We start from the raw sequence: 12026 nt of genomic DNA, 5'->3' as shown, positions 1-12026 counted from the left end.
AAAAGTTTAAGAAAAGATCGTGGTCATAATATTATTATTAAAATAAGGAAATATATAATATTATTATAGAATTCGTTTTATATGCAACAATGAGTTGGTAAGAAAAACTCCAGGCACATACGCACATTCAGCTGGATGCCACATACAGGGTGTAGTTAACTGCTGTGCCTACTCAGCATTTTTACAATAATTGTATATAACCACCGACGGAGTGTGTTGGATCCAAATAAAAACTATACAAATAGTTATTACAGATATATTTCCAACTTAAATGTTAGTTGCCGGTCTTCCTTGAAAACCGTGTAACGTTATATAATAAATAGTGTTTCCTCACTTGCGACTACAGGTTCTCTGAAAAAAGGCAACTTCGTACACATAATAATAGAGGATGTTTGCAATAAAGATAATCTGGAAATACACGCTAAATGGGATTTTTTTGTTGTTAAAAACGAACTTTTGATTGACACGCGTCAAACCGAACAATCTTTCATTATCATCGTGTGGACAAAGTCACAATAAACTTTGTGTCTTTTCTCCGCGCGCCGCTACAGCGCCGTTTTCAAACAAAGACTCAAAAGTCGTGAAGCGCCAACAGGCGAAACGCGGAGCGCAATATGCGCGTTAAACACCTCCGTCTCCGTCAGGCGTTTCACAAATCCACGAACGACACACAACTTGACAGCGTGAGAACGAGGAAGGAAAAATCCTGAAAAATAATTCCTCAAAATTCCAAACTTACCTCGGGTCCAATCGAAAATGGCGCCGAAATGTAAAAAAACGCTACAAATTTCATTGTATGGTCTCCTGCAAAGCTTTGTGGGAGCGTGAGCTGTTTAACATCCCCCGTAGAGTAACGGAGGAGGAGTGCAACTGCAGTGTCGTGGCACGTTCTTACTACTAAAGCACACTATATCCCCCTCAGGATGTTGTCATGCCTTTTCAAGCAGCCAAGTTGTCCCCTCAACAAACCAGTTTCTAACTTAAATAGGCTCCGAATTAACAAAGAACTCTTGAGCTTTATCATTCAACCTTGTTTCCATAATATTTTCCCTCATACCCAAGACTCAATAAAACTCATACTATTCTTGCTCTTAAAACACACAAAAAACTTCCATCATCTTAATGTTTACTATAAACGTAACCTTTTTTCTCTGTAGAACACCTTTAAAAGACATTGCTTTTTATTATTTTCATAATTTCCCTATGCACAAGCTCACCCAAAGTTGCCATCACCTGACTTGCAAAATGACCCCGCTGTCGCCTGGTTTAAAATCTTGTGTCTCTCATTATAAGAAGAGAAAAGAAACATTGTTTGCTTTCACACAGAAGCCTCGCAGTGAACTGTAAAGAAACATGTGACTCTGGCATTGCTCGTGGTGTCTTCTGTGTTAAAGCTATGTTATGCAAAATTGGGTTTAGATGATGTGTGCAGAGTGTCATCAAACAGTGAAGTGTAATGTGAAGGCCATGCTCGGGAAGGGAAGTTACGTTTATATTAATCTAATTCCTTTTGGTTCCACGAAAAAGTGGTTGAAACCATACAGAGATAACTAAGATCAGGAAGGTGAGTACATTTAAAGTCTTTGCAATTGTATTTCATTATTCAATGTAATATATTATTGAGTGATCAAGGCATATTTGGATGTTATATAGTTTAAAGATAAACTGAATGTAGTTGACAACGTATCTAGTGCCATTTCCAATATTAACTACATTGTTAACTATTTGCTTCAGAGTTTCATTTTGTATTGGTGACCATATGACAAAATAAAGGCTCCAAATAACAAAATGTATAAATGTCGATTTTTCAAACCAACCAAGAGAATGCGCCGAAGAGGAAAAGGAAACGGTTTACACTCTGTGATTTGATTGGCTAGTTGCCTGAACGGTTGCCGTTCGAAAAGGAACACCGGCATCTATCGAGTTTCTAATTGGTTCACGATGCCGTCAGTCAGTCCAGCAGGACCAGAAAGGGCGGGACCCTTAGCTCATATGTGGGTAAGCCGCGGCGTCCACAAAATAGATAAACAAAATACGCAAACATACGATTGACGCCACTAAGTTACAAACTCAATCCACTAACTACTGACCCGCCAAACCGGGTAACGGAAGATATCGGATAAGAGCTGCTCGCGTGTCCGGTGATTCTCATTCATCACGACTAGCAGGCTAACGTTAGTTAGCTTACGTGAGGAGGAGGATGCGGATGCCCAGCTGACTGTACTTTCAGCTTTTACTATCATTGCGCTCGCGTTTAACCTGCGCGGGGGGAATCTTTATCTTCACAGCCATGCTTTCGTGCTTCGGACTCTACCTTTTCATGCATCCATTCCGTATGCAAACGTAGATTTGTAATCGTCCGAATATTCACTGCTCGTTTTGTGACGCTTGTGCGCCGTGAACTATCAAGCTAAGCTAACAGGACTGGAACGGTGGGTTCGCATGGGCCGAACCCCTTTCACTAACTAGCTTGCAGCTAACCAGCCGGAAGTTTGGTTCGGAGAGTGGAGAGTTTCTAGCGAGATTCATTGTGCAGAAGCAGAATGTTGATTTGCAGAAGTTCATGGGTCGTTTCCCCGGGCATTGATTCAGAACTGCATCGACCATAAGCGGCAACCCAAGCAGCCACTATCTGTTTTAACACGCTACAATATGAGTACGTAAGTCGGTGAAGCGATACATTGGCCTGCTCGGGATAACAGGATCACTGCATTTCAACGATGTAGCTTTGCAAACTTCGTGCATTTGTTGCAGCGTATGTACTAGGACAATAATAACAGCAACGATGAACAATCGAGGAATAATGTCACAAGAGAAGATGGAACTGGACCTCCCATCGTCCCTTCAGATCGATGGCAACTTAAGACGATCTAACAGCGAGCCTATGATAAACGGCCTGAGGTATTATCGAAAGGATATTTTGTGTTTTGAAACGTGTGCATGTTGCCTATATAGATGTAATGTTTGGGTATTATATGTATTTTCTCAGCCATTTATGACTGCTGTCGAACACACAGTGTTGGTAGACACCGCTGGGTTTTATACCATGCATGGCTGTAACATGTGTTCTGGCTCGTTGGTATTCAGACCTAAAGTGCAGCCATGCTAGAGTAACATGCTTTGAGTCAACAGGGCCACCAGTCTCTCAAGATCAGACTGTGTTGGTAGTATAAAACTCACACATTAGCACAACAGTGGTGTTGGTTGAAAAATTGTTGGGCAGAAGACGTTTTCTAATGTTTTTCTCTTTCCTCAGTGATGCTTCACAGGTGTTCCAGAGAGAGGTTCTCCGCAGCAGAAGAAACAGCACAACCGTTGTTCGACCAAACGTGGTGTGTACCGAATGGTGCTTGAAAATAGATGAAAGTTATTTTGTGTATATATTTCGGAATTGTTTGCTCATTGGATGTTTTGTTTTTTAGGTCCCATCTTCACCAATACGTGTGCCCAGCACAAGACTTCAAAGGATCAAACAGGTACAAACTTTGACAACGTCAAATGCAACTCTTTGCAATCATATATAGTTGCAGTTATGTTTTGGTTATAACAAGCAAAAGTCTAGTTGAAACGTCGTTCAGATTATTTCGTTTTGAAAATAAATGTTGTTTCTAGATAGGAACCAAGGTCGCCTCAAGAAAAAAAATATGTGAGAAGAACGTCGGGGCAAATATAAGATAAAGAAGTTTAAAGAAATTTGTTAGTGCTCTTTTACATGCATAACATTTTACTCGCACACGTATATAGACCGTTTCAATGGATGCGCGTGCTGGGGCTGCAGTTAACATGCTGTCTGTATTTGGCTAGTGTCTAATTTAAATTAGCTAAATTAAATATATTTATTTTATTGTATACTTATTGCATTAAATAAATGTTTTGTTGTATGTTGGTTGTAATAAACAATTTGTTATATGGGTCCTGTAGTTTTGTCGCATTAAAAGAAACCGTATGGTACATTGACATCTAGCAGTTGAGCTTGTCGTCGCAGTCTTAAATTGAAAACGGTTCTTCTCGGTTTCTTTGGCTTGTTATCAGAAATAATACAGGCACGCTTTTGTTTGTGAATTTGTACGGGAAGGTAAGGACAGTTCATGAACGTGCGCAATAATGTTTGTTTGTTGTCACTTTGAAACTGGTCAAAATATATGGTTTTGATGGTGTCCTGTGTCATTTCCTCATGGAAATTCTAAACATGTTTGTAGGAAGAGGGTGTTGATGTGATGAACCGTGAAACTGCTCATGAACGGTAAGAGCTCACATCTCTCCTTGCATGTCATGAACCCACGGGGCATTCATTTCCTCACTTATTTGCTGACAGCATATATTTGACTGCTGCCAGTGTTTATAACAGTCATTGATTGGTTGTGAACTATGTAGGTACTATTTCACGAGGATTCTTATTGTTTGAAAGGAAAATGTCAGTATTTAGTGACATCTGTATTCTTACTTTTTGTTTTTCCTTTCTAGGGAAGTGCAGGCAGCCATGCAGATGAGCCAGTCTTGGGAAGACAGCCTTGTTCTGGTAAGATAGAGGTTGAAACCCTAAACGTATAACATTTGAGTGCATGCAGTAGCGGTTTTGCTACACTTTCACATTCTCTACTTGATGGGGTTTGTTGAAAAGATAAATGCAGCATGCTAGAGAAAAGTTCATGAAGTTAACAGGGCCACCAGTCGCTCAAGCTCAGGCTGGATTGGTAGTATAAAGCTCCAACACTGCACCAGCAGGTTATTTGGCTGTAGTAATACAGTAGTATTCTATAAGTGATATGCTTCTCTTTTGTTTCTGCAGAGTGATAATGACCTTGAAAAATCGTCGTCGTCGTCATCTCCAAAACGGATTGATTTTGTGCCCGTTTCTCCTGCTCCTTCGCCCACTAGAGGGATAGGGAAAAAGGCATGTGCTCATTTTTTTTGTTTAACCAGCCTCTGAAAACCATAACCCAGATGCAGAGCCCTGCATTTCAACCTGGGCCCGACAGGACCAGACTTATTTACACCCCTCGGGCAGGGCTTCGGGCCAATTTTTACGTCAAAGCTCACAAGCAGGCTGGGCTTCAGGCTTGTTTTAGGCTTGTCGTGCTTTTTATATATTAGACATTCGTTAATATTTCTAATAGAAATTCATTAAATAAAGCGGTAAGAAGTTGATAATGGTAAATTTAAAACGGCAAACAAGTTTACATCATGCTGACACACATTCCACATTTTGCTTGAGCGCAGTTGAGCCTGTGCTTTCGCACAGGTTTTCCTTGTCCACCATTGACGGTGCTTAGTGTGCCCGCCAGCAGCAATAGCAGCGATTGTTTTTCAGCGCAGCAGGACTCGTTGAAGAGTGGACTGGACTAAAACCTTCCACTGTGGATGCTGTACTTTTTTTACAAAATATTCTTAGAGATTCTTGTGGCTGTACCCGTGTTCAGAGGCTGTCTTGTTTTCTGTTCGGGATAAGACTTTTTACATTAGTAATTCTTGCGACAAGTAAGGTAAAACAATATGCACTTTGTTGCTATTATTACTATTTTAAATCGTTTCAATTTGACAAGTTTTTGTTTTCAGCATGTTGTTTGCCGTTGCAAGCAGCAGAGCACCTCAGTTTATAAAAAAGTGCCCTTTTACTGTTGTGGTAAAAATAAACGTTTAAACTAACATTGTGATATGCTTAAATAGTTGAGTTTTTTTTCTTTATTTAAAGAAAATATTTGGACTATTTATTGCAGGCAGGCCTGATAGACTAAATTGATCAAACGCAGTCAACTCACCATCGGGCGCTAGCCACTTGGTCGTCTCTTTAAAAACACTAAAAGTTTAAATTACCAAACAAAAAATGTTCAATTTCTTTCTAAATTAACTTAATAAAAGAAAGAAATGACATATAACTACTTGCCATTGAAAACCAAAACGAAACAATTGTAATGGCTGCAACACTAGTATCAGGCTATATGGGCTCGGGCCGAGAATTCTGATAAACATGTCTGGCAGGGCATCTCTGGCCGGGCTTGGGTCTGGATTTAAGGCCCGTGCAGTGTTCTTCCCAGATGAGCCTCCAATTTATATAATTTCCCTTTCTTTTGAGCAGCAGTGCTTCTCTCCCTCTCTTCAAATTTTGGTCAGCAGTAATGGTTTGACACCCAGCCCTGTTCCCAGCCCAACACGCCGCTTCAGGTGAGTAGTGTGACAGGATGACTGCACTGATGAAATGTTCTTTAAATGGTATAGACCTCTGTAGTTGAGTTGTTGACATCACGCTCATAAGAAGTCTGCCTAGCAGGAGGAGTCAGAGCCCAAACTGCATCAGACCCAGCATTCTGAACCCTCTCAAACGCAAAGGTAACAGCTTCATGACATACTTGATTAATAAAGCATTGTGTATGAGTCTGCAATAAATGTAATTTTCTGTTTAATCATAGGTGAAATGGAGACAGAAAGCCAGCCTAAGAGGCTCTTTCAGGGAACAACCAATATGCTGTCTACAGAGGTGTCCCACCTGCCAGAACATAACACCAGGTTAGAACACTGAGTGTTGTGTACTTTACACAAAAAAATATATGTGTGTGTGTGTATATATATATATATATATATGGGAATTTGTTCACACTAGTCATTAAAATATTTGTGAAAAAACTGGGGGTTCAATTTTAGCACTGATTCTGGAGTTGTAAATCGACACAGCCTGGACGGATGGTTAAATAACCTGTAATCTGTATCATAACACTTGATCTGTCTCTCTCCCTCAGCCTTTCTCCTGATCTTCTGGATGGAAGTCTCAGTAGCGTTGGCTCCTCCTCCAACTCGCCTGCAAAGATGGAAGGAGTGTCTCCCTCCTCCAGTAATTCCCCCATCACAGCCCTCCAGGATCTCTCTCCCAAGTGAATGGCTGAGATTCAGGGACATGACCGGCAAACTGGAGGACTATCTGGGTCCTCTTCCTCTCATTTTACTTTCTTGTCCAATTGCCTTCCCAACATGGCTTTAGTTCTTACTTTGAGTTTTCCTGTTTTCTGCGTGCTATTGGATTATGTGGGTGTTTGCATTAGTCTGCTGTGTTTGACAGAGACCCTACGCAAGCATGGCTGTGGATGTTTTTGCATCAGCTGCTATTAACGGATGTAAAATGTAGTTTGGAGGAGAGAAAAGCCACATCAAGGAAACTGAATGGGTTTTGGATTTTTTTTGTCTCTCATATAGGACATTTAGATTTCATGTAAACCGGCGCGAAACTACAGGCTCATTCTTTAATTTTCAACTTGCCAGCCGGTATTTCGCACGTGAGAATTTAACTTATTTGCTTCTGTTTTATTTGTATGTAAGTATGTACATATGGTTTGATATTAGGTTAAGATTGGCAGTAAATTGCGCAGAGCTTGAATGGCAAACTTACAGCTGTGTATTTAGGAGTTTTATTAGTGGTGCGACTGCACTTTAAATGAGCTGAATACGTTTTTGGACTTTGTTCTGAATCTGCAGATGTGATTTTTCAGGAATGTCATCTTGATTTTCAAGTAGGTGGAGGGAACATTTAATGTCACACTGAGCTTGGCACTTCATTCTCTTTACTTGGAATGTTGCACATGGATATTGCGAGCTAATACGCTATATACAATGAGATTTAATATCGCAACTGTTTGTAACCACTAAATCCTCAATTTGAACACTACAGCCAAGCTGTACTGTCTGTGATATCAATAGATAGTGTCTTCCTAAAGACATGACATCCATGTTGTTATTTTGCAGCATTTAGAGTGGACAACAGGTTGCTGGGTGTACTAAAGGTATTTTATGTTGTAAAGCTGATCAAATTCCATCATCCAGGTTTGATGTTTCAAAGGAAGAGAAAATGTAATCTACTGATTCTTAAACAGTGTGCCATTAAAAGTCTGTATATAGGAGAAATGTCCAACTGTAAGTGTACAAGCTGTTGTTCAATTGGGGCTGTAGTTACTTTAGGAAAATAGTTTTTTTGTACATTTTCTATCAATTTCATTAAAGAAATTGCTTTATTTCCTCCAGCATGATATGATGTATCATTCATTTTTATGTGCAAGAAAGTGATTGTAAAATCCGGTTTTTCACTTGTGAATTGAAAGGGTGGGTGTTTCCTTCTGCATAAGTGACCGACCACAGTGTAAATCTTTTCCTGAATGTCTTTTGAAAAACAGTGAGTGGGTCAAGTAGATCCAGTTTCTGTATCGATGGGTGATGTGTATTTGTAGTTTGCTTTGCTGACTTTTTTCTGTCCTGTGGACGTGTCTTATTCATGATTTCATTTTCACACTGTCCTGAGTAAAGTATTTTTAAGAGGCTTTGCACGTTAAATCTGTTCGGGAAGACCCGAGTGCTTTCCAGAATAAATGTAGTTGTGCTATCAAGAACAAAAAAATGAAACTTGTTTCATCAAATCAGAGGCTTCCAGATGTTAGAAATAAATTATTTGTTCAGCTATTGTTGCCTTGTGACAAATGTTTATGGTTACCAGCCAGTGATGTGTTTTTTTGTCCTCGGAAACAAAATTGGTATATGTTTGGACAATTTGATATAGTCTTACTCCATTTTCTGTTTAATCCCTAACAAAACAGCTGCTTAACTAAAGGGATTGTGAGGCCAGTACAGGCCTTGTTTAAGCATTATAATGTTACAACAATTCTTTTGTTTATCTTCATTTCAGTTTAAAACAAGTCTGTTAATGCATTAAATGTACATCAGAACATTCTTGCACATTCGTTTATCATCATTAACAGGTAGAGGGAAGACAGGAAATGCTTTTTATCCGCTTTTGAGTTTACAAACCTTTCACTAATTTATTTGTGGGACGCTAGTTTAAATGTGATGTATAATGCATGAAAAGTTTATCACAAAACACTGTTGTATCGCTCAAGTCAAATGAACTCCGATTCACCTGGTCAGTATTTAGCATGGCTATATTTGAATAGCAGATTGATTTTTTTTAGATGTTTTTGACAAATCAATTGGTTTATTTTGTGTGGATAACTACAATATTTAAGCAGTGGACAAACATCTGAGCAGCACAAAAAAATAAGTGTTTAAAACAATTCCTGCAGCAAAAAAATTGTCTTGAGAATGCAACAAAATGCCACAGACACACTAAATATGGAGTACAACAACACATTTCATTTAATATACTTGTGGTCAATCCCAATTCCACCTAACATGGTAGTCAGCTTGGCCCATTTGCAAGCTCCGTCATTGTTCAGCCTGTAAACAGAAGATCACTGCTCTCCCCCCATTAGATATTTGCATCTTCACTGTGTCAGTTAGTTCGTGTTTAGAGGGAATTTCACGGACATGATTCCTCCATCCTCACAACCCTCCTGGCTGTGTTGAATGTCTATATTTCATCACGTCAACATTTCAAGTGCGTAGAATAACCATTGTAAGAAGACCTGTGCAAAATAGAGAAAATGCAAAAGAGTGAAATTCAGATGAAGCCAATATGCTGTATGCTCGTTAATATTTTTAGATCTTGCAGGAAACACAATTTTCTATGATTCCGTATGAAAATGGTAATACTTTAGCTCACCTAAGACGTAAGCAGCTACAAGTTTTTTGTTAACACTTAAGTGGAGGTAGACAGGCACTGTGGATTCCTGCTCTCCCAGTGTTGGGAGCATAAGGGCCGCCATACACACCAGACCTAAAAGAACAGTGAGGAGGCTGGGGCCCCCAGATGCTGTACGGCTCTCTGTGCAAAGCAAAGAAAGACATAAAACTGGTTTTAAAATGAAAGCAAAGCACTACGTAACTCTAGTGGCAAAACATTTAACAGCAAGTGCTAATGTCCATATTGACCTGGTCACACACATTTTCATGAACGGTAAACCAAATATTTTTAAAACCTCACACAAATTGGATAAGAACAAAACCAACACCACTATCCTATATTCTATAAAAAAATTCATTGACTTAATTGAAACCTTATAAGCACCTGTCTGGAATGCAGTCTGCTCGAAAAACACTCTGTCGGCAAGCTGCTCCTTCATCCTGCGCTCTTCTTCCTGGGGCCGGGCCTGGGGCTGCTCCTGAGCAGCAGAGGGCAGCAAAGTGGCCATGACTTCCTTCCTGCCCAGTGCTTTCCTCTGACTCTGCTCAGACACCTGCAGACGGAACTTATCGATCACCCCATAATGGCAGGCCCGCACATCCCTGTGGCGGATCACGCTGTTTAAAAGAAATCAAAGCTTGTGAAGGGCTCAAGCATGCAAATATTGAGAGTGCAGTGGCCTTGAGACTCACATGTCCACACAACATTGCGGTTTAACGGCACCAGTTGCGTCAACCACAGCATACTTGTTTGGCGCCGTGCACAGAACTGAAAAGATGAAATAAGAATAATAGTATTTAGATTAGACATGAAAATGGCAAAAACGTCTGCTGTTCAGAACCACTGTTCTACAACACACTAAATAGAGTAAGCATTGACAAAAAGATACAAAGTCCCATAGAAAACAACTCACCTTTGAATTTAAGAGCAAATTCGTAAGGGTTGTAGAGGGTGAGCACCTGCTTATGTGAAGCCTGCTCATCTCCATAGAAAACCAGCTCAGTGGGGAACACAAACACTGGAAGGCTTCCCTCCACTAGGTCAGGCTGCCGGTTCTGCTGCTGCATTGGCTCAAGCGGAGCTCACTTCCTCCTCCCTGGATCGTTTTCCCTCTCTGGGCTGTAACGTTGTAGAGATCCAGATCTGAATGCAGCCACTTCAGCTCTTTGGCAGCATGACGTTCACCTCTTAAAAGACAGAAATGGGTTATTTCTTCATGACACTTGTGCATGAGATCTATACAGACCACAGGGACAAACAGAAGAAATACAGGCATGTGGGCGATTTAAAGTAAAGTCACGCAAGACTAAAAGCTTCTGTTTTTTAGTCTGCCGTTTATTGAAAAGCTCTGGGAAATAAAAATGAAGGCCAAACCAAACTGAAAGCTACGTGAAGGCCAAACGTGACAGTGTCATCTCAATCTCATAACAGTGGGAATGTAATAAAGCTGTATGGATGATGGCCAAGATCTCTGTACAAAAACAATATGGCTCCACGTGGCTAGTCATGTGACCATGTTTACTGTAATCGCGAAGAACTCGATGCAATTTCGCAATACAATCAAACCAATAAAAACATGACAGCTGTCAAATACAACAAATATGTCCGTTGAATTTAAAGTGAAATGGTCAGCTGGCGTAGCATCAGTATTTCACGCTTTAATAATAAAACCCCATAACCCAGAAGTGTCTTGTGTATAGTTAAAAAATCCTCGTCGATTGATTGAGGACTGGCTACAGGAGATCGGATATCATCGTGACAGACCTTTTGTCCTCCTGAAATGCGGTTGTTTGCTATCTAGCAGAGAGCTAGATGCTATTAACCAGACATCCACGTTCTTTTAAATGGTTTTACTTCTACTAAATGTTCAATTTCCTTCCTCAAATCGTGATATATTACTTAACAACAGTTTGATATGTATGTACATGTCTAATGTTTACACCATTTCAGACAGATGTCAGTAACGTTACATACCAACGCATTCTACCCGCATTAGCAAACTTTTGTCATTTCAACTCAACCACAGAGAAAAACCGACCACTAAATGAGAAGAACGATTAACAAACATTGTTATTGTTAATATCAATATAATATTCCGTGTTGTTTACTGTTCTCATCGGATGTTGACGCGGTTCCTTGGTCAACCTAGTATCATGCTAGCATAACAAAACTATAACATCGAAACGACAGCGTTAAACATTTATTATATATGAATCGTTAGCTAGAAAAAGTCTGGCTAAACCGATTTAAAAACATGTTTACCTCTCTCCCGTTTAACGATATTTATTTCAAATAATCCCACCCCGTTTCCTATTTTTCTTTGTCAACAATACGCTGCAAGTCGCCCGTTGAATGCTGGGATACTGGAGGGCTCAGGAATTCCGCCAAAGTCCTCATATGACGTCATTGAGATTCAGAGCGACAACGCGCATGTACTTGAATTTGGTTTAGGTAATCTCCTTTGAAAATA

The 12026-nt window shown here is 39.9% G+C and overlaps 2 protein-coding genes across 5 annotated transcripts; one reads left to right on the top strand and one right to left on the bottom strand.

Moving 5' to 3' along the window:
* The first annotated feature begins 1914 nt into the window (after positions 1–1914).
* pabir2 (PABIR family member 2) lies at positions 1915–8006 on the top strand. Of its 2 annotated transcripts, none has more exons than XM_079479848.1 (10): positions 1915–2901; positions 3257–3332; positions 3423–3476; positions 4200–4243; positions 4465–4519; positions 4790–4894; positions 6077–6162; positions 6269–6327; positions 6408–6504; positions 6735–8006. In XM_079479848.1, the coding sequence occupies exons 1-10, from the start codon at positions 2786–2788 to the stop codon at positions 6868–6870; spliced, it is 828 nt and encodes a 275-aa protein (XP_079335974.1). In that variant the 5' UTR covers positions 1915–2785; the 3' UTR covers positions 6871–8006. The 2 variants fall into 2 exon arrangements, with proteins under 2 accessions (XP_079335974.1, XP_079335973.1); XM_079479847.1 differs by having other exon boundaries at positions 1950–2901; positions 6266–6327.
* Positions 8007–9106: 1100 nt separating this feature from the next.
* mospd1 (motile sperm domain containing 1) lies at positions 9107–11971 on the bottom strand. Of its 3 annotated transcripts, none has more exons than XM_079479849.1 (6): positions 11819–11971; positions 10470–10743; positions 10249–10324; positions 9941–10173; positions 9536–9697; positions 9107–9398 (listed from the first exon to the last, which is right to left on the bottom strand). In XM_079479849.1, the coding sequence occupies exons 2-6, from the start codon at positions 10621–10623 to the stop codon at positions 9367–9369; spliced, it is 657 nt and encodes a 218-aa protein (XP_079335975.1). In that variant the 5' UTR covers positions 10624–10743; positions 11819–11971; the 3' UTR covers positions 9107–9366. The 3 variants fall into 3 exon arrangements, with proteins under 3 accessions (XP_079335975.1, XP_079335976.1, XP_079335977.1); XM_079479850.1 differs by having other exon boundaries at positions 11531–11827; XM_079479851.1 differs by having other exon boundaries at positions 11665–11825.
* Between the last annotated feature and the right edge of the window lie 55 nt (positions 11972–12026).

The sequence above is a fragment of the Barbatula barbatula genome (assembly GCF_947034865.1).
Source record: "Barbatula barbatula genome assembly, chromosome: 18".
Taxonomy (NCBI): Eukaryota; Metazoa; Chordata; class Actinopteri; order Cypriniformes; family Nemacheilidae; genus Barbatula; species Barbatula barbatula.
Note: the sequence above shows the minus strand (reverse complement) of the source record. Positions and strands in the feature narration are given on the sequence as shown.